General features: G+C 45.0%; 1 protein-coding gene across 2 annotated transcripts in view; it reads left to right on the plus strand.

The window, feature by feature from the left end:
• Nucleotides 1–26,758, plus strand: part of FLT1 (fms related receptor tyrosine kinase 1) — a 207,153-nt gene that overhangs the window by 89,336 nt on the left and 91,059 nt on the right. For both annotated transcript variants that reach the window (XM_052649905.1, XM_052649906.1), the window contains 2 exons: nt 12,278–12,392; nt 21,530–21,638. In XM_052649905.1, coding sequence (XP_052505865.1) covers nt 12,278–12,392; nt 21,530–21,638 — 224 coding nt within the window. The remainder of the gene's footprint in view (nt 1–12,277; nt 12,393–21,529; nt 21,639–26,758) is intronic.

The following is a 26,758-nucleotide window of genomic DNA, read 5'->3' on the forward strand; positions in this document are numbered from 1 at the left end:
CTAAGGTTGTTTAGGGGGATTAAATGAGATAAAATGCATAAAAGTACTTAGTTAGCCCAGTAGTGGGGCTTCCCAGGTGGCGCTAGTGGTAAAGAACATGCCTGCCGATGAAGGAGACATAAGAGATACAGGTTTGATCCCTGGGTCGGGAAGTTCCCCTGGACAACCCACTCCAGTATTCTTGCCTGGAGAATCCCATGGACAGAGGAGCCAGGCAGGCTGTGGTCCATAGGGTTGCAAAGAGTTGGACATGACTGAGGCAATTTAGCATGCATGTGCAGTCCAGTAGTACTTAGCCCAAATACTTAGCCCAAATCTGTTTGCTTATAGTTGTTTTTGGTTGCTCTGGGGCCACCCACTGCAAAGCTACTTCCCTCTCTAGCATCAGATACACAGAAGTGTCCAGCGAATGCTGACAGTCTGACAAAACAGTCCCTGACATTGGGTTCATGTTCCCCCACAAAACATGCTTGCATCTTTGGACAGGTCTTCTAACCATGGTGATTTACTCCAAAGAAATTAATTTGTAAGATGCTCAGTGCAATGCCTGGTACACAGCAGACAGGTCGTTCATGTTAGCAGTGATTATCTGACCAGACTGAGGGCTGCTTAAGAGCAGGGTCTAGGTCTTACTTATCATCATAACCTTAGGGCTTAGCCCAGCTACCTGGGGACCAGCAGAAGAGCACAGTGTTTCTCACTGAGTGAAGACCCAACAAGAAGAGCCAGTCTTCTTGGCCTAACAAGAGCAGACTAGACATGGACTCAACCTCACATGGGTGTCAACTCAGCCATCCATCACTCACCTCAGACATGCTGAGAAAGGGCACTGCTGACCCTCCAGTGACCTCACACATCCCCCTCAACCTAGCGCCGTGTTGGGCTGTCCACTCCCAAGGAGGAGCATTAATGACCCAGGACAGACTCACCATAATGGGATCCGCATCTGACAAGCAAATAGTGTTGGAGAGTTTCTACACAAACAATGATGCTGACATGTGCAGAAGCACTTTCTAGGCTAATAGAAGATAACTAACCAGCAGCTAATAACTACTAGCACCATTTGATTCAATAAAAATTAATTTGTTCACATATAGTCCATTTAAGGCAATGGCACCCCACTCCAGTACTCTTGCCTGGAAAGTCCCATGGACGGAAGAGCCTGGTGGGCTGCGGTCCATGGGGTCGCTAAGAGTCGGATGCGACTGAGCGGCTTCACTTTCACTTTTCACTTTCACACATTGGAGAAGGAAATGGCAACCCACTCCAGTGTTCTTGCCTGGAGAATCCCAGGGACAGGGGAGCCTGGTGGGCTGCCATCTATGGGGTCACGCAGAGTCGGACACGACTGAAGCAACTTAGCAGCAGCAGCAGCAGTCCATTTAAGAAGTAGAATCATGTCCTCCGAAAGAAGTACAAGATTCAGTTCCTTCTGTTATTAAGGACACGGCTATTGAAAAGTCAAATGCGTGGAAAAGTATCAGAAGACAACTGAACACAAGCCAGTAAATGTCCAGAGCCTACGTGCTGTGGTAGGCTGGACAGGATGTGGGGCAATGAGGGTTTCAAGAGCTGAGGCAGAATCACCAGTGCAGCCAGGTCTAGGATATTACAACTCCTCTAGTCAGTTCAGTCATTCAGTCATGTCTGACTCTTTGCGACCCCAGGGACTGCATGGTCCAAGCTTCCCTGTCCACCACCAACTCCTGTAGCTTGCTCAAATCCATGTCCATCCAACCATCTCGTTCTCTGTTGCCCCCTTCTCTTCCTAACTTCAATCTTTCCCAGCATCAGGGTCTTTTCCAATGAGTCAGCTCTTCACATCAGATGGCCAAAGTATTGGAGTTTCAGCTTCATCATCAGTCCTTCCAATGGATATTCTGGACTAATTTCCTTTAGGATGGACTGGGTTGATCTCCTTGCAGTCCAAGGGACTCTCAAGAGTCTTCTCCAACACCACAGTTCAAAAGCGTCAATTCTTCAGCACTCAGCTTTCCTTATAGTCCAACTCTCACATCCATACATGACTACTGGAAAAACCATAGCTTTGACTAGACAGACCTTTGTCAGCAAAATAATGTCTCTGCTTTTTAATATGCTGTCTAGGTTGGTCATAGCTTTTCTTCCAAGGAACAAGTGAAAATCACTGCATCCAAAATCACTGCAGATGGTGACTGCAGCCATGAAATTAAAAGACACAAGACAGTTGCTCCTTGGAAGAAAAGCTATGACCAAGCTAGACAACTCCTCTAACTTCCTGAATAATCTGAAGATTTTACCATTTTCCACCGCATCTTAACATTGCCAACAAAGGAAGCAGCCCTATGTTACCATGTCTTACTAGTTTTCTTACAGGGATTAAAAAACAAAAAGGAAATAATTCAGAGAAGGTCCTTTTGCATCAGCAGACATGAGGGTGATACTGAGTTAAGAACACATCCATGCCCAAAGAATTCAAGGTGGTTTGTGAAAAGTATAATTCATTATTTAGCAAATCTGGATGAAGACAGGATAAGACAGAGATATGGCCCACATGCTTTACTTGCTAGTTGTCAAAGATAGACACAAAATAGACATTTGCAAGAAGAAGGGGCCCATGAGATAAAGGCAAAACAAGAGAAATACAATTTTTCAGGGAACTGAGATCCGAGAAAAGTGATTTCTCCTCTCCTTCTCTGTGGGCTGTAGGCAACGAGTTCCTCAACCACATTTCCACTCCAGACTGTGTGTGTCACAGGGTTGGTCATTACCACCTCCTCTGTGGTGACTGGTGGCATGACACCAAGGCCGAATTTATTAAGAGTAATTCCTTGGGCTGACATGACCCAGTGATTTCAGAAGTATTCGAGGAATTAGAAAGACCAGTCAAGGCCTCTGATCCATTTCCTATGACATAATTCTCCCCATGTTGTCATCCTGCCTCCCATGACCAGAAAGTTGCAAAACCATGATCCAGACTTAGGTCTGACTTGGTCTAGAATTTCTGCTTAATGCGATTCCCCGCCATCCAGCCCTGAAGGCCACCTGGACATCTCTCTGTTGACTGTGATATAGTAATCTGCTCTCCTTATTGCAAACAATACATAGCCGTAGCTTGACATATGCTTCCCTGAGCAACTGGAGTCAATACCTTAAGACTCCTTGAATCTTCTGGAATTAAAGGAGGTTATTTGTAGTCCCTCCTGCTGTTGCTGCTAAGTCGCTTCAGTTGTGTCTGACTCTTTGCGGTCCCATGGACTATAACTCGCCAGGCTCCTGTCCATGGGGTTCTCCAGGCACGAATACTGGAATGGGTTGCCATTTCCTTCTCCAGGGGATCTTCCCAACCCAGGGATCAAACCTCCATCTCTTACGTCTTCTGCATTGGCACGCGAGTTCTTTACCACCCCGAACATTTCCCTAAAGATTTTTTAAATAAAATTTCTCCAATCACCCTTCCTCCGCTGACCAGCCTTTCACTAGGAAGAAAAGTGAATGAAGAAAACTGATGGCTTCTCTAAGGCTCCTATCAGGGTGTAGCTGAGGAGGTGACCCCCTCTAAGCTCATGGTCACCCCGGTGTAGGGCTGTCAGTCAGGATACCCTGGCTCCTATTTCCTAAAAGAGAGAGAGAGTCACAGCCAGAGTTGGGAGCCGGGGGCTGGGGGGTCGTCCTGGGGGCCCCTCGGTGGAGGCGAGCTGGGGCAAGAGGAGGAAGGAAGGCAGAGGCTGGGAGGACAGGCCTTGCTCCGAGTGTGAATGGACCGTGGGGCCTCGAGAGCAGGAAGCGCTGCGGGCCAAGACACTCATGGAAAAGCTCTTATCTCAGCAGAGCTGGCCAGCTCCCTGGACACCCCCCGCCATCATCCCGGACACCAACCCCAGGCTCCAGTCCCCAAAAAGCCTTCTCTGCTCCCCTCCCCATGCCGTTCAGACAAGAAGTAGTTTTCACTGTGGGCTCCAGGGTGGCACAAGGTCCTCTGGCCGAGTCAGAAAGGCCCCCCGACGCCCGCCTCTGCCCCTGCCCCAGAATCCCCCCAGCCTGACCCTGTGACCAGCACGGAGGCCCAGGCCCTTTTCCTGGAGCAGAAGGAGCAGGAACCGTTCTGTCTAAACACTCCTGCCTGCGCTCCGCCGCCCGCCTTCTGCCGGCATCCTCTCCTCTGTATTGTTTTATTTGTTTTAAGAGAATGTGAGAGAAGGGGAAAAGATAGTGTTTGCAGATTCTGTTAATCTGATGGCTCAGACACACGCGCACCACTGTTTGACACAACACCCGCAGCAGCGCAGGGAAGTTTACACGAGGCCCTTCTGTAGGAGGGCGGGTGGCGATGGGGAGCCGCCCCTGGTCCTGTCCTTTGGCGGAGATCCAGGTGGTCCTTTTTTTTTTTTCCCCCTTTCCACTTTTTAAAAAGACATTTTACAGCCTCGATTTGCTCTTTACTACTGCCCTCCTTTGTTTCCTCACTTGAAATGGTTTACTGTTCTTCACAAACAGATTCTAATCACAGTGAGCATGGGCGGTCAGACCCGAAACAAAGACACAGACTTTGCCCAAGAAGCCTTCAGCTTCCATCATCCAGAAGAGAATGAAAGGGAGAGAGATTAACCTGCATCTTGGGACTCTGCAGAGCTTTTAGAGCCCTATTCACTCCCAAATTAAAGGTGCTTTCATTGTACATTAATATAGACCATCTTCCTAGGCATGGCTCAGGTTCAGATAAGGCAGCCACCGGATGTTGGGGTGCTCAGCTCACCACCGTGTATCCCCTAGCCCACCCCAGAGGTCCCTTCTAAACCAGTTGCCTGCCATAAGTGTACTGGCATTCCTAATAAAAAACTAGCTTCATCCCAGAACGTATTTAGGACTCATGCAGACAACAGTTTTAAGTTACCAAGGGGAACAAAAAGATTGCCATGAAAGTGGGGTCTTCCTATTGCTGCAAGAGTTTTTCTAATGATGAACTTCACCAGCCAGCAGAAGGCCAAGATTTCCTATAATTTTAGCATTTTAATGGTGAAAACTAACCAACTAAAAACTGTAATTATAAACTATTCCTCTGCTTCTTCCCCACCCCTCACCAAAGGACTCGGGGCTACATCTCCCTTCTGAAAGCTAAAATTCCGCTTCTCGGGGTATCTGACTTTGTACCAGTTGGCCTCAGAGGACCCCCAGAGTTTCCTAACACGACTCTGAAGCATGGTGGTAAAGTTTGGTGGGGGTGGGGGGCGGGCGGGGATTCCCTTGGGAGCAGAATTCATCTCCTGGGAGGGACTGAGTTCTGGTGTGGTGGAAAGAGTTAGGAATATCTGCGTTCTAACTCCAGATTTGTCTGCCACTTTCTCTATGAATCTGAGCAAGACATTGGATTTTCCTCTCAGTTGTCTTATTTATTGGTAAAGGGAATCGTGAAATGGAGATTGTAACACCCACTTCACTGGTGACCGCTAGAGTTAGTTCAGCTTAAATGTGTGCAAAGGCTGCCTCAGATCTGGTACAATAACAGCAGCCCACTAGAAACTAGTTCCCTTCAGCCCAATCAAGAGCCCGACTTAGCAGAACAGAGATTTTTGAAAGAAAGGTCAGCTTAATGTCATTTATCACAGGGTGAAAGGGGATCCTCAAAAGATAACAACGAAAACCAACTATCTTAAGAAAGAGTCAGGCTGTAGAGTAGACCTTCTAGTACTGGGGTGGTGATTAAGTTTGCTAGAAATCATTTACAAAATGAGACTGTTTAGGTAACTATAGAAGTCTTAGGTACCATTACAGGCACATAATGGCCCTAGAACGAGCAGTTTCTCAAAGGGCTGAACGGAGGGCTGAACCACCTCACCTGGTTCTTCAGAGTCGAAAACACAGACACTAACCCTCAGTGGGCTAAAGCTCATCTGTCCCCTCTGATTCCACCAGATGCAATAACCCATCCTTTAGAGAAAGAGCCAGCTCTGCATTTGTGGTGGGGGTGGGGGAGGGGAAAGAAAGGCAGGAAGACTGCAGAAAGTCTGACCATCAGGACTGTTCAAAGCCAGCACCTTAGGGAAAGCACAGGTGAGCATAAGCAGGTGCACAGGCTGCACTGTATTTCTTGTGATGGATCTGTAAAGGTGAACAGACCTGAGGTCAGAAATCAGGGGGTGCCTAATGGAATGTAGACTGTCACTGCAGACCACAGGCACAGTGGGCACGCAGTACATTTCAGCTGTGTATCATGAGAGCTGTTTGTCAAATCTTGGGAAAAGCAGTTGACTGGGTTATTAATACCAAAAGGGCTAAAAAAAACATAAAAGACATCCAGTCCCCAACACAGTTATGGTATATGTGTAGTGATTATTTGAGAAGTCTTTCCTCCCGGGATACAAAGAAACGCTGAAGTATAATAGTTTCTTTTTAGATGATGATAGAACATGGACATGTTACATGTGGCACACAGGTTGTTACACGTGGCACACAGGTTAAACGTGCCGATTCTGGAGTAGGAACCGAGTACAAAGTCTGCCTCTGCCGCTTGCTAGCTTTTTGTGCATGCATGCTAAGTTGCTTCAGTCATGTCTGCCTCTTTGCGACCTTATGGACTGTACCCACCAGGCTCCTCTGTTCATGGGATTCTCCAGGCAAGAATACTGGAGTGGGTTGCCATGCCCTTCTCCAGGGGATCTTCCCAGCCCAGGGATAGAAAGTGAATCCTACGTCTCCTGCATTGGCAGCCTGGTTCTTTCCCACTAGCGCCACCTGGGAAGCCCTACTAGCTCTTTAGTAGGTAATTTAGTGGGTAATTTACTTATCCTTAATCCTCAATTTCCTCATCCATTCAATGGGGGGATAAGAGTTCCTACTTTTCAGGATGTTGTGGAGATCAATGCAATAGTGTATATGAATCACTTAGCACAGTAGAGATTACTTAGCGTGTAGAAAATATAATCCTTATTGGAGTAGACTGTGATACTGCATAGGATCTGTGGTAATTATACCAGCCCATAGTGTGCCTGTAGGGACCAGCAGTCAAAATTGCCAGTATTGCAGGTTGGATCCCATTGTTGGCTTTGCCTTTCTCTGTGAGAAAGGTGGCTTCTGTCTTAGGTCGCCACAAGGAGAATCTGTCAGCACCACAGGAACAAACCCAGAGCATGTAGGTCAGTAAGGTCATCTGCATAGGTGTAGGTGGTGTTTCCCTACTCTGTGTCAAGCAAAGCCGCCTGGTCACTTAGACCAGACCAGAGAGCCCTACCGACATCTCCTCCTTGGGAGGCAGAGAGACGGACGTGCCCCATGGAAGGTCCCTGCTCCATGTGTTGGATCCATAATTGGCTGCTTTCTTTTAATTTATTTACATCAGTCTCTAGTCCAAAACTAATTTGTTTCAGCTCCAGGGCAATCGACATGGAGTACACTCTTACCCCGGAAATTTTTTTTTTCCTGTGGATGGTTATAAATACCTCCACGCTATTGTACTTGGCATGCTGTATGCAAATAGAGGTCGGAGTCCTGAAGCTCATTAGGAAAGGGACAGGGGGCTTGGGGCTCGGGGAGGACAGCGTGGAGCTGGAGCTGATAACGGTGGCCTTGTCCAGAATGTGCCTGGGAGCTTTCTTATCTCCCTTTGGCAGGAGGTGCGGAGGGCTTCCTGTGCGAAATCAGGAGCGAACGCCGCTTTCCTCTTGTTGTTCGGCTTCCTCCCCCCTCAAGACGGTTCCCAGCACAGCGATTATCTTTGCATCTTCAAACATGGCACAATCTACTTCCTTAAGAGCTTGATGTATTCTTAAGGCTCAGGCAGACCCCTCCTCCCCCCGACCTCTTGTTTCAAGTGCTGTGTTACACAGTCAGCCTCAGAAAGACATTCTATTTTTAAGGTTCCAGTGACAAAGAGGAAAAAATCACAGTCCCCACTATGGAAAATAGCCACAGAATATGCCCTTTTTTCATCTGGAGGACCTTGCAGCAAGTCTAGCCTGTCATTTCCATGCCAGGGCCTGTGCTGACGGGCGCTGTCCTAGAGGGGTGGGGTGGGTGGGGTGGAGGGAGGGTGGGTGGGTGGGGAGGAGCCTGGCAGCCCCAGTGAGCCCCTGCAGCTGATTGTGCTTCCTTTGGGGAAATGCCTCCTCTTGCTTTACCCTAATGTATTTCTTTACATTTCCCGATGACCGAGAGTATGAAATTAAGACCTCTAAGGCCTCCTTTATCTTCTTTACTTCTTTGAGGAGAAAAGAATGAAATCATAAGTTTCTCTCTCAGATGCAAGAGAACTTCAGCTCTTCAATGTCACAGTGTCAAGTACATACACACATGTCCAGTACAGGCATATACATGACAACCCCCCATATCCATGTTACACACACACACATTATATAAACCCATATATGTACCCTGTGTATGTGAAAGATCTGAGAGCAAACAGTAGTTCAAGGTAAACATGTTATAAAAAACAGGGCAAAATGATATATGGCTTTGACACTTTATCATTAGTGTATTTCAAGTAAAGGAGAAAGCATACAATTTTCTTTGGTCCAGTTTCCTCCGCTAGTCAATAAGTTAAAATGTTCATTTATTTTACCTGATAATAAGGAATAGTTACTCAAAAATCACAGAAATGATACAAATGAATGTATTTACAAAACAGATACAGAGTCACAGACTTAGAGAACAAATATGATTGCTGGGGGGAAGGATGGGGGAAGGGACAGTTAGGGAATCTGGGATGGGCATGTACACACAGCTATATTTAAAATGGATAAGCAGCAAGGACCTAGTGTATAGCACATGGAACTCTGCTCAATGTCATGTGGGAGCCTGGATGGGAGCGGAGCTCAGGGGAGAGTGGGTATGACTGAATCCCTTCCCTATCCACCTGAAACTGTCACGACATTGTGAATCAGCTATACGCCAAAACAAAACGGTTTTTAAAGTCGCAGAAGTTCCTTAAGGAATAGTCAGTCCTTATGAATTCTCTTTTATTGTAAATCTTATACTCTAACTATAAAAACAGTCATTTGAAAAACATTTGGAGAAATCTGATACTTGGGCCTGGTACAAACAACACCATGGAATTATGGCTAATTCTATTAGATAGGATCATAGCGTTGTTGTTATATTGGGAAAGGTGCATAATTTTTAGACAGGCACTAAAATATGTGGGGCTCACATGACATGCTGTCTGGGATTCACTTTACAATATCTCTCAAAAGGAAAAATAAAAAGAAATAAGGGGACAAATGAAACAGCTGTGGCAAACTTGGATAATTATTAAGGGTGGGTGATGGGTGTATGGGGGGTTATTATACTGACACTATGGCTCTACTCATCTGTATGATTGGAGATAGTAAACACTTAAAACCAACAAAAACTCTTAGTACAAGCCACACATCAGTGCCTCATGCTGTATGTTTACAGAGGCTTGTGGGGCGCCAGTTACATGCGTGACCCTGGTGTAACTATGGAGACAGGGCAGTCACATGGAGGCGGTCCATGTCCCTTGCAGCTGCCTGAAGCACTGAATGCACTTAGAAAGTGATGAATGCTTTGGGGGATGGGGGGGGGGGGGCGGCATTAAGGGGTGCATGCCCCCCAGGAGAGGAGACCACCCCGGAAGACACACCAGTTTCACATACTAAGAGTCCTTTCTCACCTCCAGCACCAGAGAGGAATAATCACAGAACTTTTTCATCACAGTTCCTTCTCTCTCACCCTTGCTCTCACTAATTTCATCCTCGTTCTTCTCACATAAGTAGCCAAGGGCAGCAATGACTCAAAACCAACCACTCATTCTTTCTGGAAACGGGGCTTTACACTCCCTCCTGGTTTGAGAATATCCTGAATCTGCCCAATCCATGTACAGAGTCTGCTCACCGCAGATTCGAAGCCAGAAGAAAGGAATCTGACTTGTTTCCCTGGAAAGTTCACAGTGCAAGTAATCATAAGAAGAACCACTTCCTTGCCTCACTCATTAGGCTGGGAGATAGGAGGAAAGACAGCATTCAGGAGAGGGATGGAGAAATGAACAGCGTCAATTCACAAGTCCACCAGGAAGCAGCCAAGGTGGCGCGGGGGCTGCAGGCACTCACGCCAGTTCCGACCCACACTCGGCTCCTAAGCTCCCCAGGCTGGCAGAGAAACACACCTCAGGAGCCTACAGATTATTTATTTATTCATTCATTCATTCATTCATTCATTTAGAGGCACAGAAAATAGCTCTTTGTATATTTGCATCATGTCCCCAATAAAAATCCATATTTAAATCTCAAAAGGCTACTATAAAGGAGATGGTGTTCATTTTGTCATAAGTGGTAGAAAGCAGATCACCTGCAGTGTCCACTTAGCACCTGCACTCATCAGACAGGGCAGTGCCGTGCTGGGCTCTGGGCAGGACGTGCAGATTGAAGTCACGGCACCAAGTAAGGTGGTCCATCCTCAGGCTCACCCAGGGGTTCTGGTCTTGAGCTTAGAGGAGACCGGGCTGTGGGTGCTGAGGGGGCGTCGAGGCCCTGGTAACTGGTGAGTGAAGATGAAGGAGTCAGGTGTGTACACCACGAGACAGGAAGATTAGTTCCCAGGTTTTCTAGGTGGCTTTCATTGACAAAACCTCCCCAAGTAGTTTAAGTCTTTTAACGTTTGTATGATCCCATGAGATTAATGGGGCAGATATCATTGTATTCTTATTTTTCAGAGGAGAAAGTGGTCATAGAGCTAGGGGAAGTCAGGGCAAGTAGAGGACTCAGGTATTCTTTGAAGGAGCTGAACCAAACCGCAGTTTGCCCAGGAGGAGGGTGTCTGCAGGGGTAAGATCAGAAAGGCAGGTAGGGAGTGGACTTTGGGTGGCCTTGGTTGTCAGTTATGGAAACCTGGGCTTTCTGCAGTACAGCTGTTGAAGCAACGAAGATCCCACTAAAACCCAAAGTGCTCAGGGGTCTGGTCTGGCAGCGACTCCGTAGGTGTTGGCTTGGGGATAGGCAGGTTGAAACGCTACTGCACTCGGTCAGAGTGGACATAAGGGTCTTTTTTGGTTGTTTGGATTTTTTTATTCATGGAGAACCTACAATACATGAAACATACTAAATGATCCAAGTGACAACGAAAACACCATGGTCCAAAACCAGTGGGATGGAGCAAAAGCGGTTCTAAGAGGAAAGTTTACAGCAATACAGTCTTACCTCAGGAAAGCAAGAAAAATCACAAACAACCTAACCTTACTCCTACAGCAACTAGAGAAAGGAAAACAAACAAAACCTTAAATTAGTGGAAGAGACATCACAGAGATAATGCAGTAGAGACAAGAGGCATAATAAATAGTAGATATTTACACTGGTGATTTGGACGGTAAACTGAAAGGAGCCTACTGATTATACGGTGTTTGAAAGAACATGCTTGCTTTCAGGTGAAGGCTGGAGTCTCATCAAACTACCTGGGACTCTACTAGCTGGGCTTCCCAGGAGGCACAGTGGTAAAGAATCCACCTGCCAGTGCAGAAGACTCGAGATGTGGGTTGGATCCCTGGGTCAGGAAGATCCCCTGGAGAAGGAAATGGCAACTCACTCCAATATTCTTGCCTGGAGAATCCCATGGACAAGGGGCCTGGCGGGCTACAGTCCACGGGGTCGCAAAGAGCAGGACACGACTGAGAGATTGAGCGTATACTCCACCAGCTAGTTTAAGTAGTGAGAGAGAGATTTCATGTGCTTTTAGAAGCCAAAAAGATCTTAAAAATCTTTAACACACGTATTTTATAATTAAACGCTTGAGGCCTGCCTGAGAGGTTAAAGAACTTGCCATGATACTCCCAAACTTGAAAAGAGATAGACTGAAATTAATAACTGCTCCATGATGTGTGTTTCCATATACACTTAATTAGCCCTGGAAAAAATTAGCTGTATAACGGAATATTCTCATTAAATGCCAGCCTTTTATAGATGTGAAATGCTGTTATTTCCTAAAGGTTTCCATTCATTAACATAACTTTTTTCTCCTGCGTTTGCATGTTTTCGCCACTAGGAACTAATTAAAATCTAGATATTAGACTGTTGAACTTATGCATTTTTATTTAGTATTTAACATTTAGAACAGGAAGCTTGTATGAAGACACATTGGTGGTCTTTTTTTTTTTTTTTGGAGATAAGGCAAAATCTGTCTGCTATTTTAAGTTTTGAGGATGGATGCTGGTGGGGATGGGGTTGGAATCTAAGGAAAATAAGAAAATGTGTGATTTTATTATCTGAGGGCTTAATGGTTTTCCCATCACCAGCCACCATGGGCTGGACCATGCTGCAAAGCAATATAGTGATGACTTCCTTTTTTTAAAAAACAGGTATGACTCTTGCTCCACTAATGAAGAGGCCTTTATCCTGGATCCTGACAGCACTGTAGGAAACAGAATTGAGAGCCTCACTCAGCGCACGGCAGTGATAGAAGGAAAGAATAAGGTACTGTTTACCAGAATAAGTGTGGGGATATTTATTCTAAAAGCACACACTCATTTCCTAGTTATGGGTTTATTAGGGTCAGAAGGAATTCAAATGCTCACACAAAAATTCTGAGAGAAGAAAGGCAGTATGTCTTCATGGAGAGATGCACTGAGGTCACTCAAACTGATGCATCCCCCCAAATGACCACCAGTCACCGAGAAACAAGTCCTTGTCCTGATTCCTCTTGAACATGAGACTGGCCCCCATCCACAGTTCTGGACCCTGGCTGCACAGTAGTCTATTCTTCCACTATATAATACACATCAGTTCAGTGCAGTTGCTCAGTCGTGTCCGACTCTCTGTGACCCCATGAACTGCAGCACGCCAGGCCTCCCTGTCCATCACAAACTCCCAGAGTTCACTCAAACCCATGTCCATCGAGTCGGTGATGCCATCCAGCCATCTCATCCTCTGTCGTCCCCTTCTCCTCCTGCCCCCGATCCCTCCCAACATCAGAGTCTTTTCCAATGAGTTAGCTCTTCACATGAAGTGGCCAAAGTACTGGAGTTTCAGCTTTAGCATCATTCCTTCCAAAGAACACCCAAGACTGATCTCCTATAGAATGGATTGGTTGGATCTCCTTGCAGTCCAAGGGACTCTCAAGAGTCTTCTCCAGCACCACAGTTCAAAAACATCAGTTCTTCGGCATTCAGCTTTCTTCACAGTCCAACTCTCACATCCATACATGACCACTGGAAAAACCGTAGCCTTGACTAAACGGACCTTTGTTGGCTAAGTAATGTCTCTGCTTTTGAATATGCTGTCTAGGTTGGTCATAACTTTTCTTCCAAGGAGTAAGCATCTTTTAATTTCATGACTACAGTCACCATCTGCAGTGATTTTGGAGCCCCCCAAAATAAAGTCTGACACTGTTTCCACTGTTTACCCATCTATTTCCCATGAAGTGATGGGACCAGATGCCATGATCTTCGTTTTCTGAATGTTGAGCTTTAAGCCAACTTTTTCACTCTCCTCTTTCACTTTCATCAAGAGGCTTTTTAGTTCCTCTTCACTTAGGGTGGTGTCATCTCCATATCTGAGGTTATTGATATTTCTTCTGGCAGTCTTGATTCCAGCTTGTGCTTCCTCCAGCCCAGCGTTTCTCATGATGTACTCTGCATATAAGTTAAATAAGCAGGGTGACAGTATACAGCCTTGACATACTCCTTTTCCTATTTGGAAGCAGTCTGTTGTTCCATGTCCAGTTCTAACTGTTGCTTCCTGACCTGCATATAGGTTTCTCAAGAGGCAGGTGAGGTGGTCTGGTATTCCCATCTCTTTCAGAATTTTCCAGTTTATTGTGATCCACACAGTCAAAGGCTTTGGCATAGTCAATAAAGCAGAAATAGATGTTTTTCTGGAACTCTCTTGCTTTTTCCATGATCCAGCAGATGTTGGCAATTTGATCTCTGGTTCCTCTGCCTTTTCTAAATCCAGCTTGAACATCTGGAAGTTCATGTATTGCTGAAGCCTGGCTTGGAGAATTTTGAGCATTACTTTACTAGCGTGTGAGATGAGTGCAATTGTGCGGTAGTTTGAGCATTCTTGGGCATTGCCTTTCTTTGGGATTGGAATGAAAACTGCCCTTTTCCAGTCCTGTGGCCACTGCTGAGTTTTCCAAATTTGCTGGCATATTGAGTGCAGCACTTTCACAGCATCATCATCTCACAGGATTTGAAACAGCTCCACTGGAATCCCATCACCTCCACTAGCTTTGTTCGTAGTATATTATACTGCTCCACCAATTACTATTCCATGTGAATCTTCAGCATGGAGCCCAGGATGCACAAAAGTTCCCTGAGAGATGCTGGCTTAGCCAACATGGAGAGTCTCTGACATAACTGAAATGGGATGTCAGTAAGCAAAAGCTACTACCAAACTTTAGGCTAAGATGGAATGTTTCCCTTTCACAAAATATCTTGTTTTTCCCCTCCTTTTCTGCACTGGCAAAGCCTTAGTTGGGATATACAAACTCACAGTGAATCAGATATCCTGACCTAAGAAATGCAAGTCAAAACCACTGTGAGATATTTATCACCTCACACCGGTCAGAAAGGCTGTTGTCAAAAGACTAGAAATATATGTAAAGCAATTATACATGCTACTGCTATCTATTCAGCTATATTCTTTGCATTTCAAAGCAACAAAGTAGATGGCATCATTGTCCCTGCAGGACTTCAAAATAACAGATAACATCCGAGTTCTTCATTACGGAAAACTTTTTGACATATGTTCATGTCAATATCACTCTTTGGCAGGTCCAAGTGGTTATCTCCATTAAAGATAAGAAAAACTGAGGTGATAAGATGATTAACTCAAAGTCACAGCATAATAGTAGCTTATGAGAAACTCAAACCAAAGTCTTCCTTTGCCAAGACCCAGGACTCTGACAATTAAACCAATACAGAAATTTGTTAAGATGCTGATGGCTCACACAATAACATCCGCAATCACTTGTCAAGGACTCAGGAAGAGTTTTTCTAACCACTGCAGTAGCTGTAGGTGCTTTACACGTCTTTTTCTTGAATACAAATGAACTGTAGTTTAAAACATTCCATGATGTGTAGCGATTGATGACAGAGCCATGTAATGAAATTCTTAGAAAAGAGGAAATTCTGTAAACTGGAAAGTTTAACTCAAGTGACACTACTTTTTTTAAACAGGAAATTGCCTCGGAATGGAAAGCAAGTTAGTTGTCACAAAGTGCTAGAAAATTCCAAGATGCCATTGACAGTGTCAAATCATTTTGCCTTTTCTTGACCCTATCAGGTGCTTGTACTGTGAACCACTGGATATTAAAGCGTGAATTACGATCTTAATTTCAAAGGAACTTCTCGTCTGGTTTTGGTATTCTATCCACAAAATATATATGATAGAAAATAGAAAATGAAAAAGCTAGGTCAGGTTTCTGATTAGGCTGAAACCATGAAGTATCCACTTGCCTCCATACCGAATGTCTGTGAAAAGGAATGCAGGTGGAGGAGCAAAATCTGGGTGAGGTAGTCTTCCCTGATTTCTTCCTTGTGTGCTCTAAACAAATGCATTGTCTCATAATTCTGTGATTGTCAGTTCCGTTCAGTCGCACAGTGGTGTCCAACTCTACAGCCCCATGGACTGCAGCACGCCAGGCTTCTCTGTCCATCACCAGCTCCCGTAGCTTGCTCAAACTCATGTCCATCAAGTTGGGGATGCCATCCAACCATCTCCTCCTCTGTCGTCCCCTTCTCCTCCTGCCTTCAGTCTTTGATCAGGGTCTTTTCCAGTGAGTCAGCTCTTTGCATCAGGTGGCCAAAGTATTGGAGCTTCAGCATCAGTCCTTCCAATGAATATTCAGGACTGATTTCCTTTAGTATTGACTGGTTTGATCTCCTTGCAGTCCAAAGGAGTGTAGTTATACTGAGCCTTTAAACAGAGACCACCAGACACAGTTGGCTCTGGAGTCATCCAACCTGGGGGCAGGATTCGTGGTTAAGCTCAGCTCTTTCTATTATATATAACCCACTGCAAATCAGTTCAGCTCTCTGAACCTGAGTTCTCCCCTCCAGGAAAAAACAGAGCTCCTAACCTCTGACCTATCTCATTTGCCCATTATCAAATGATTGTCATATGTGGCCTAATGCAATCCCCCAGATACTGAACATATGCTGTCAAGACTATTGGGCTTTGCAGGTGGCACATCGTTAAGGAACCCACCTGCCATTGCAGGAGATCCTGGCTCAATCCCTGGGTCAGAAAGACCCCCAGAGGAAGAAATGGCCGAACATGACTTAGCAGCTAAACAACTACCACAAATGAAGACTGCTATTGCTGCTAAGTTGCTCAGTCATGTCCAGCTCTGTGCAACCCCATGGACTGTAGCCCACCAGCCTCCTCTATCCATGGGATTCTCCAAGCGAGAATACTGGAGTGGGGTACCATGCCCTCCTCTAGGGGATCTTCCTGACCCAGGGATTGAACCCGTGTCTCTTACATCTCCCACATTGTCAGGTGGGTTCTTTACCACTAGCACCACCTGGGAAGCCCAAATGAAGACTATTTGTTAAAATAGTTTGCATTGAAAAAAACTTTTATACTCCTTCTTAACAAAGTATACACACGCACAAAACCCACACACATCCCATTTGTAACAGTAACACATTAGATTTTAAGGGAGTTATTAATTTCACATCTTAACCTTTAGAAGAATTTCTTAATTGGCTTTTAGTGTCTATTGATGTATCCTTGTGTGTCTGTGAAAAACATCAACCTTTCAGATGACAGATGGAAGTTTTGCTGTCTCAGAATTCTTTGCATAGTCTTTCCTTTACAAATAAAACTGCCTTTCTTTTCTGTACATGTTAAGAAAGCAAATGAAAGTCCCAGCTTAGAACACACCAATACGTTTCCCCACAGTCATGTAGTCAGCGTGTCCAGTACCCCGCTTCAGCCATCAGTGAATGAGGTCCTATTCGAGCACCTGCCAGATTTCAAGGACTTGCTTTTTTTCCCCTTTCTGTTGTGTTTTTTGTTTTGTTTAACCCAAGGAAGGGTGCACAAGACAATAAAATTCAGTCTCCTTATGGCCAAGTTTTGGCCCAGATTTATGAAAAGTGAGTCATCAATTGGAGCTGCTAATGGCACACGAGGAGCTTTGGTATTGTTTCCCCAGAGTTGCTAGACTGTTGGTTTGTAGAGTTGGAGCAGGAAGTAGAAGGAACCTGGTGTTAGGGGAAGACAGACAGGAAATGCGTTTTACAGCATTGATTCTGTGAGGCTGGAGGATTGTGACAACTTAATGTCTTAGCAACATTTCCATTGAAATCATTTTGAGATTTCATTGAGAAATGTGTATGCTGTAGGAGACACGTCCATGACGGAAGCCTGAATGCCTCATCTCAGAACCGCAGTGTGGGCTCCACCCCCTACACACTCCCCAGCTTTGTCTAATTCTCACGCCCTATTCTCCCATCAGTTGGCTCAGATGTGCCATCCTAGGATAATTTTAGATTCTTCCCTGACCTTTACATATCTGCTTTTATTTCTCTCTGAAACACTTCAAAGGAAACTGTATTAGAAACATCCCAAGATTAAAATCACTGTTCCATATATAGATTTTTTTTTTTAAGCAAGTGCTGGAAATTAGACTGAATTACACATCATCCCATCCATTCTGTTCCGTGAGGTTCAAACGCATTGAAGTAGTGAATCACTAATACTTAGCAGAAGGGAAGGAAGGAAAGTGTATGAATAAATTCCAAATGGACAGAGCCTGACGACAATCTTCAGCGGTGTTCCTGGGTCACACAGAAGAATCCAGAGAATGGACTTTAAGAGCATGTTTCTAATATCTTAATCCTGTGGTCCTCCAAGAGCAAATAGAGGCAAAGTGTGGGTTCAGAACTCAAAAAGCTGTGACAAATGGAAACTAATTCTAGAACAAAGGCAAGCAGACAGCCTTGAGAATTTCTTTTGGTGTACCTTATGAAATACGATCATTTCAAATAGATGCTATGACTCAAATTCTTGAGTTTGAAATACTTCCTCTTTTTAACTACAAAGTTGATATTTGCTAATGTACAACTTTAAAAATGTACTCTAGAAAAATAGGTCATCAAGAAATCAGATAATTTTGAATAAAGTTACTCACATGATGTAAGTTGTATCTTATTTTAAAATTTTCTCCCAATACAGGGGGTCCAGGTTTGATCCCTGGTCAGGGAAACTAGATCGTTTGTAACTAAGATTCCATGTGCCGCGACTAAGACCCATACAGCCAAATAAGTAAATATTTTAAAATAAATGAGTATATTTTTCTTATAATTTGTCCATTATAAATCATATTTTCAAACCATATAACACTTTATCCATTGGAAAGATAGCTTGCAACTTGTATAAAATGCTAAAAGAAACTAGTATTTCTGTGCCGAGTAGTATTGAGCTTGTAGGGACCCATATCTGCTCATTAAAGGAGGTATTTTCCAGGGGAAACCCAATTCAAAGAGTAGACAGAACTCTACCACCAGATCTGTGCTGTGAAATTTAAAGAGTTTTAGGCCAACAAGTGGTTTTGTGTAGATTAAGAGCTTAAGCACGGGAGTCTGACATACCCAGGCATAATTTGAGCAAATCGCTTGACCTCTGTAAGCTCAGTTGCCCCTTCTGAAGATCAGGTAATACACCCATGTCCTTAAGCTACAGGGAGGGTTAAATAAGGTAAATGCTTCCCACACTGTCTGGCACACGGCAAGGGCTACATAAAGCTACCCAGAAACAAAGAAATAATGTAAACTCCATCGATGTCATTCTCTAGATCAATTTTCATAGGCACTTGGGAGAGGTGCGTTCTGGGGCAGGCTTGACTGTGGGTGAGGAGTCTGTTTTGGAAGAGGTCATTCAGGCAAAGTGAGAGACTCAAATGCACCCCTTATCTCTAGGGTATCTGGTGTGACCTGAATTCATTCATTTCCCTTCTATGGACCTCAGTTTTGTGCTCTGGTTATATAGAAGTTCTGAGCTACTGGGAGGCTTGTAAAATGGCCACAGCTATCCACAGGTTCCCGCTCAGGCCTTAAACGGGGCAGGTGCACACCTCTGAACTGATGCGTGCCCTCGCCATGAACTCCAGGTTCTCAGCTGGCCTGAGTTCAGCGAAATCAGAGTAATTTTAATAGAAACCCGAATGCAACTTTCAGATTCAGGTAATCGCTGTTCATAATTTCAAAGGTTCTAGCCAAACAGCAATGAGGTGTTCACTTATTTATGGACCAGCAATACATCTGAGATCTAAACAAGGTTCTATTGAGGCCCATTCGGATCAACACTGGAGCCCTAACTTCACCAGGAAGTCCGTGCTCGAGCCGAGAGACAAATAGCAGAGGGGCTGTGAGGGCTCTGAGCCTGTTCATCTGCCTCTGCCCCAAGCACGTGAACACGTCTCCCAAGAAGATTATGGCAATCAGACTCTTACTCAGTTATCTCTCTGATCCTCCCACCTCTCATCTACAAGCTCCTCTTCCAGCTGCTTTTTCCTCTGTGACTCTGAAGTGGTGGGTGCAACAACTGTAAAGAAATCGCTATCCAGAATATTTTTATGTCCCACCTCTTAGAATGATAATCAAATAGAGAAAGAGGCATTTGAGCTCTCATTCTCTCTCCACTGGTTATTTGCCTTCATGCGAGTGTTTCTCTGTGAAAGAGAGAATAGTATAATATACATACTTGATCTTCAAGTAGCGACATTCCTCTCTGTTACCTTCAAGTAGTCCTTCAAGTTAAGAATAAAGGTCGTGTTCTGTCTCCCTTATAATATTTGGGCAGTGCCTTAAATAATCAGTTATCAGGAAGATCCCCTGGAGGAGGGCATGGCAACCCACTCCGGTATTCTCGCCTGCAGAATCCCACGGACAGAGGAGCCTGGCAGACTGCAGTCTATAAGGTCACAAAGAGTCGGACATGGCTGAGTGACTTAGCACGTATATACACATCTGCTAAATTGAGTGAGCACGCCACAAATTGCAAACATTTTCATTTCCCAGAATCTCAACAATACACAGAGGACATATGAGTAGATGTAATTAAACAGATCCAACAAACAGATCATGAAATCATCATGAAATATTGATTGTACCACGGTGACAATTACAAGGAATTTGGAGCAATAGAGCTGCTGGCTAAAAAAAACTAGGAATGTAGTTTTTAGTCTTCCTGACCTGTAGATGAGAGACAGACATACTTTATTGGAAGGAATCTGAGAACGCGGGTAAAATGCCTACCATGTGGCTGAGCAACTTGTAAAATTGTTAAGACCCTTTGTAGACTTTGTGTTATCATCTTAGAAAGCCCAGTGTCAATTCACTTTGCTGTACAGCAGAAACTAATACAACATTGTAAGGCAATTATACTCCAATAATATTTTAATTATTAGGAAAAAAAGTCTACTGTCACAGTCCAGCCTTTATATCCCTTTAGCCTGTGAGTGACTGGATCATTTTACTCCAGCCAGGACACCCCATTAGTCTGAAAGCACCAGCTCTGTCTACAGTGTCAGAGCCTGTGACCAGACCTTTGTGCCCTAGAGATAGGCTGCAGTGATCAGTAAGTAACTGGATCAAACATTTTTGTAATTTTAAATATGAAAAACTTACTAGCTGTCTCACTGTTTCATGTATAGTATGCTTTACTTTTTTGCAAGGTCAGGTTAAATTTTTAAATTCTCAACAATGCATTTCATACTACTAGTTTTTATCCTGAAGACAGCAGTGCAAATCCTTAAGCCATATAAGTTGGTGTTTCACTACTTTTTTTTTTTTGAGGCATGACTTTTTGCGATGTCACAGTTTGGAAAGTGCTTTCAAGTTTACCCATTTTTGACTCATGTTTCTTTAGGGGCACACTCACCAAACAGCAGCGCTAAAATCTAGTGAAATGATATTGTGGTATGCATTCATCACTTATATCTTCATTTTCTAGAATAGGAATGAACAGACTGAGAAATTAAGTATTAGGCTGGCCAAAAACTTCATTTGGTTTTCTATACCATCAAGAAAAACCCAAACGAACCTTCTGGCCAACCCAGTAATTTACAAACACGTGCAGGGGTCTTAGGAAGCGTCCACTCTTCCTCCTGCGGCGTCGGGGCTGCATCACGTTTCAGAAAAGCAATGGTTCAGCCAGACTTTCTCCTCTGTCCTTGCTCACTTAACACGCCCGTGTGAGGAAGGCTCCTGTTAGCAAGCCGTGTTCATGATCACAAGTTATCCAGACAAAAGAGAAGGGCCAGGCTCCGCTCTGGCCAGCGTGGCGCTGACCACCTCTTAGGATAGGACGTGCCGTGCCGCATATGGGCTTCAGGTCTGTAATTGTTACGCCAGCAGCGCGAGGTAAATAAGCCTGAAGCCCTCGTACAAGTCGGATGTTGTAGCCCCCGGTCTCCTGAGGACCTGTTTTCCTGTTGTTTTTCCACCCTTTCTGGGCTGCAGAGAGCCTGGTAACCAGCACGCGTGCAGTCCCATTTGTGTCGAGGCCACGGGGTGGCCGAATCACGTCCCCCTCAGAAGCATCTCGGGGGTGTCCGAGGATTCCCTGTCCCGTTGCTAAAACTGCCTCTCCTTTTGCAGATGGCTAGTACCTTGGTTGTGGCTGACGCTAGAATTTCTGGAATCTACACTTGCATGGCTACCAATAAAGTCGGGACTGTGGAAAGAAACGTGAACTTTTACATCACAGGTAAGACACACGCCCTGCACTTAGGAAGACAGCCCAGTGACCTCAGTATCTCTTCTAACCTTGTCTGCTTTTAATGCACTTGAGGGATTTTTATTTTTAAAAAAATTCCGTAGAATTGTTCAACTCTTGAGTACCTTCATCCTTGCTCTCAGGAATCGTCTTCTACAACATCACTGGGTCTCTTGAAGAGTTACTTCCCTGAATTCTCTTTTAGAGCTATTCGTGGACATCTTCCCAGGCTGGATTGTGAATCTGGGATCTTGTCTTTTTTTTTTTTTTAATGTGGACTTTTTTTTTTTTAAAGTCTTTATTGAATTTGTTACAATATTGCTTCTGTTGTTTTACATTTTGATTTTTTGGCTGTGAGGCATATGGGATCTTAGTTCCCTGACGGGGATCAAACCCTCACCTCCTGTATTGAAAGTGCAGAGTCTTGACCACTGGATTCCCATGGAAGTCCCTTGTCATGCTCATTTTTTAACATCCCAGAGTCCCCAGCACAGGGCCTGGCACACAGTGGTGGTGCTGGAAAAGTCAAGGAAACCATTTACACTATGTGTGATGACATTTTTGTCACCCAAGAGGTGAATTGTTTCACAGCTTTTTTTAAACTGAAATATCATTGATTTACACTATTGTGTTAATTTCTGCTATACAGCAAGCATCTCACAACGGAACTTCAACTTTTTGAGAAATGAGGCTCTCCTAAAGACATCTGAAACTGAGCTTGGCTGAAGGTTATTCGTGTGCTATTTTTCAGTAGCATTTCAGAATTTTTAACTTGAAATATGATGGCGTCTGCAAATCTTAAAACTTGCAAGGCACACAAGTGGCACTCCCTGTGTCCCAGCATGGTACAGGAAGGAAGTCAGCAGCTCACAGTATAAAACAATTGCCTGGCTCCACGCTCCCCCAATTTTCTGAGGAAACCTGGGCAGTTGGCCAGTTCCCTGGAAACTTCATGCTGTCTGGGGCAGGCTGCTGCCATTACCTTGAGTTCTCCCGAAAGAAATAGGTAGGTAGGTCCGATTTCATGAAAAGTAGGTGCTACCAGAGCGCAGGGAGCTGTTGGGCAAGTTAGCCAACAGAGTGGTGCCATGGGGGACATCCCTTGGTGGGTCCCACAGGCTGTCAGAGCCAGAAGAGGCCCTCGGGTCTATTTGGTATGATAACCCTGTGTTTTCTAGATGAGCAAGTGGGATCTAGAGAGGTGGAGAGGCACCCAGCAGAGCCTCTGAAAACTAAGCCAGTCCCCATCTAGTCAGTACTGGAGAAGTGGAGACAAAATCATCTTTGCATTCATTCCAAGTAGGGAAAGGCCTTTATTTAGAGGATTCAGATAGCTGTTTTACACATACTGATTCTCAAAGCCATCTCAGATGATCTGAACTAATGAAGCTCAAAGGTTTGTATTGTCCTTTTTATTTCGGGAGAAACAAGCTAACCCTTCTGGAGGAGGAAACGGCAACCCACTCCAGTATTCTTGCCTGGAAAATTCCATAGACAAGAGGAGCCTGGTGGGCTACAGTCCATGGGGTCGCACAGAGTCAGACATGATTGGTCTGTTTGATTTAGAGTATAAAAGATCGACCCATTCCTTTTCTGTGCTGAATGTTCGATATGTTTGTTCAAGTTTAATGAGCAGCAGCTGTTAAACAGTACAGGTCAGCTCTGTGTTGAGCTCTCCAAGGGACAGCAAGGAGGCCCTGTCTTATTAGGAAGACAGGCTGGACACCACAGACACAAAGGAGAAATGTTGTCTATATTCTAGTATCAAAAGGAATGAGCAGGGCTTCCCTGGTGGCACAGTGGTAAAGAATTCACCGACCAACGCAGGGGACACAGGTTCGATCCCTGATCTGGGAAGATTCCACGTGTCATAGGGCAAGTAAGCCCATGCACCACAACTACAGAACCTGCGCTCTGGAGCCTGGGGGAGCTCTGGAGCAACTGCTGAAACCCATGTGCCCTCAAGCCCGTGTTCCACAAGAGAAGCCACCGCAATGAGCAAGCACCACAACGAGGTTGCACCACAGCTAGAAAGCAGCCCCCGCTCTCTGAAACTAAAGTCCGACCACAGCAAAGACCCAGCACAGCCAAAAATAAAGACATTAAATTTTTTTTAATAAAAGATGAATGAGCAGAACTAACATGACCAATGAATTTACCAGTGGTAAGTCAATGCCACCAACAGAAATATAAAAGTCACATGTTGATTTAACATTTTCTAGTAACCATTTTTTGAAGTAAAAAGAAAAAAGCGCATTTTATTAAACCCAACAGATCCCAAATCTATCATTTTAACATGTCTTCAGTATTTTTTAAAATATTACACTGCTTTGGTTTTTAAAATTGGAATTGAGATAAAATCGAATGAAATTCAGTCCAGTCCCACTGGCCACATTTTCAAAGCTCGGAAGCCACAGGTGGTCCTGTGTTGTACAGGGTTGCTCCAAGCCCCTGAAAAGGAAGCAGAACTTGGGTGATCCTGGACCTGAGGGGGCATCCTGAGGGGCCTAGAATTTGAATCGGTTGAAAGAAGAGAACATTCTGGCCTTGGCATCTTCAGAATCAAGGCAAGAGGACCAGCAGAGAGGCCCACAAACTATATATCTAACCACTTGCAAGTTCTAAATCATGCGAATAAGCTGGTAGATATATTTTAGCCTCTGGTGGACAAATATGCTTTCATGATGACCTGAAAGTCAGGTGCAAGTCGAGAATTCTGGGTCTGCTAGAAGGGGCGTGTGGTAGTGCTGGAGGTGCAGGAGGAGCCTACCCCTGGCCAGCCAGCATTACTTGGCTCTGTCTCCACCGCAAGGGGCCGTGGACCCTGGGGATGGTCTCCCCAGCCACACCTCCAAACTCTGTTTCCCCTCCCCAAGACAGTCTCCCTGAGCCCCCCAAGTGTGCAGACCGCCCAACAGTCTGACCTCAGGAGGAGGAGGCCTGAGACCGTCTGGAAGCAGCCTTGGGATCACCTTCCAGGGAATTCCAGGACCCTACTTGGCCCCTCCATTGTGGGGAGGGGTACAGCCAGAACAGAGAGCCCTGTGCCTGTGTCCGCAGGCAGTACTGGGAGAGGATGCCCTGACCGAGGGGAGCTCCTCTCATTCCCTCATTGATCCGCGTCCCCAGGGAAGGTTCATGTGTGCTCAACATCCAGCCCGCACATGTCCCTGAGTTCTCCATGGCTCCAGCCTACATCTGTGCCCAGTACTGCTCCTGAAAGGACTCCAGCTGACAGAGCGGACCCCCTGCTGAACCCAGACAGAACTCACCCTCCACCTTCTTCCTACTGCATGGTCCACTTTATAACCGTGGAGCACTCGAAACCTTTTCTAGATCCCAAGGCTCATCCATGGAAAGGAGTGATGGGGATTGTATTCCAATATACCTGACTGGAAGCTCACAACATCTTGCCTCTAGAAGTTTAAGAGCTTTAATCTTAAATCTGAGCACAAATTCATTCCGATCAAGTCCCCATTGTCTGGCATATCATTCTCCTAAATTCTTTGCTCCCAGTTTTGAAAAATTATAGTTTTTACTGGTCACTGAACATTACTGATGTTCATTACTTCTAAAACAATTCTTTCTTACTCAAATCTCTGTCGTGAGATTTAGTCTCACTGGATGGTTTAGTTGCTAAGTCGTGTCCAACGCTTGCGATCCCATGGTCTGTAGCCTGCCAGGCTCCTCTGTCCATGGGATTCTCCAGGCAAGAATACTGGAGTGGGTTGCCATTTCCTTCTCCAGGGGATCTTCCGAACCCAGGGATCAAACCTGAGACACGTGCATGGGCAGGCGGATTCTTTACCGACTGAGCCATGAGGAAAGCCTAGAGATGAGACTAAAATGTTGCCCCTTCCATGACTATTTCTTGAAAAATGAGTGTATATTTGTTCAGTGTTTATATTTGACCTAGTGCAGCTCATGCTTTAAAAGAGCTGCCTAAAATTTAACTGCTTGAAACCAAAAGACCTAGGTCTGGATCTTTCAGTCCAGTCCAGTCGCTCAGCCGTGTCCGACTCTTCGCGACCCCATGAATCGCAGCACGCCAGGCCTCCCTGTCCATCACCAGCTCCCGGAGTTCACTCAGACTCACGTCCATCGAGTCCGTGATGCCATCCAGCCATCTCATCCTCGGTCGTCCCCTTCTCCTCCTGCCTCCAATCCCTCCCAGCGTCAGAGTCTTTTCCAATGAATCAACTCTTTGCATGAGGTGCCAAAGTACTGGAGTTCCAGCTTTAGCATCATTCCTTCCAAAGAAATCCCAGGGCTGATCTCCTTCAGAATGGACTGGTTGGATCTCCTTGCAGTCCAAGGGACTCTCAAGAGTCTTCTCCAACACCACACTTCAAAAGCATCAATTCTTCGGCTCTCTGCCTTCTTCACAGTCCAACTCTCACATCCATACATGACTACTGGAAAAACCATACCCTTGACTGTTGGCAAAGTAATGTCTCTGCTTTTCAATATGCTGTCTAGGTTGGTCATAACTTTCCTTCCAAGGAGTAAGCATCATTTAATTTCATGGCTACAATCACCATCTGCAGTGATTTTGGAGCCCCCAAAAATAAAGTCTGACACTGTTTCCAGTATTTCCCCATCTATTTCCCATGAAGTGATGGGACCAGATGCCATGATCTTCGTTTTCTGAATGTTGAGCTTTAAGCCAACTTTTTCACTCTCCTCTTTGACTTTCATCAAGAGGCTTTTTAGTTCCTCTTCACTTTCTGCCATAAGGGTGGTGTCATCTGCATGTCTGAGGTTATTGATATTTCTTCCTGCTGATCCTCATTTCAATCAAGGTTGGCCCCTCCTTAAAATACAACAACAACAGAGTTGCCTTCCAAACTAATGGCAGCTGGTTCACTGTGGCCATTAACTCCTTCGTGGCTTCTTCTCCACACTTCTGCCATTCACTAGAGGGATGGGATGGGCAGGGGTTGGGAGGGAGGTCCAAGAGGGAGGGGATAGATGTATACCTGTAGCTGATTCACTTTGTTGTACAGCAGAAACACAACATTGCAAAGCAACCATGCCCCAATTAAAAATAAAAATAAAGTCAGAACCTTTCAGCACTCTATATACAAAAAACACCATAGTATCTACTTAGA

The sequence above is a fragment of the Budorcas taxicolor genome, chromosome 12 (assembly GCF_023091745.1).
Source record: "Budorcas taxicolor isolate Tak-1 chromosome 12, Takin1.1, whole genome shotgun sequence".
NCBI classification, from domain to species: domain Eukaryota; kingdom Metazoa; phylum Chordata; class Mammalia; order Artiodactyla; family Bovidae; genus Budorcas; species Budorcas taxicolor.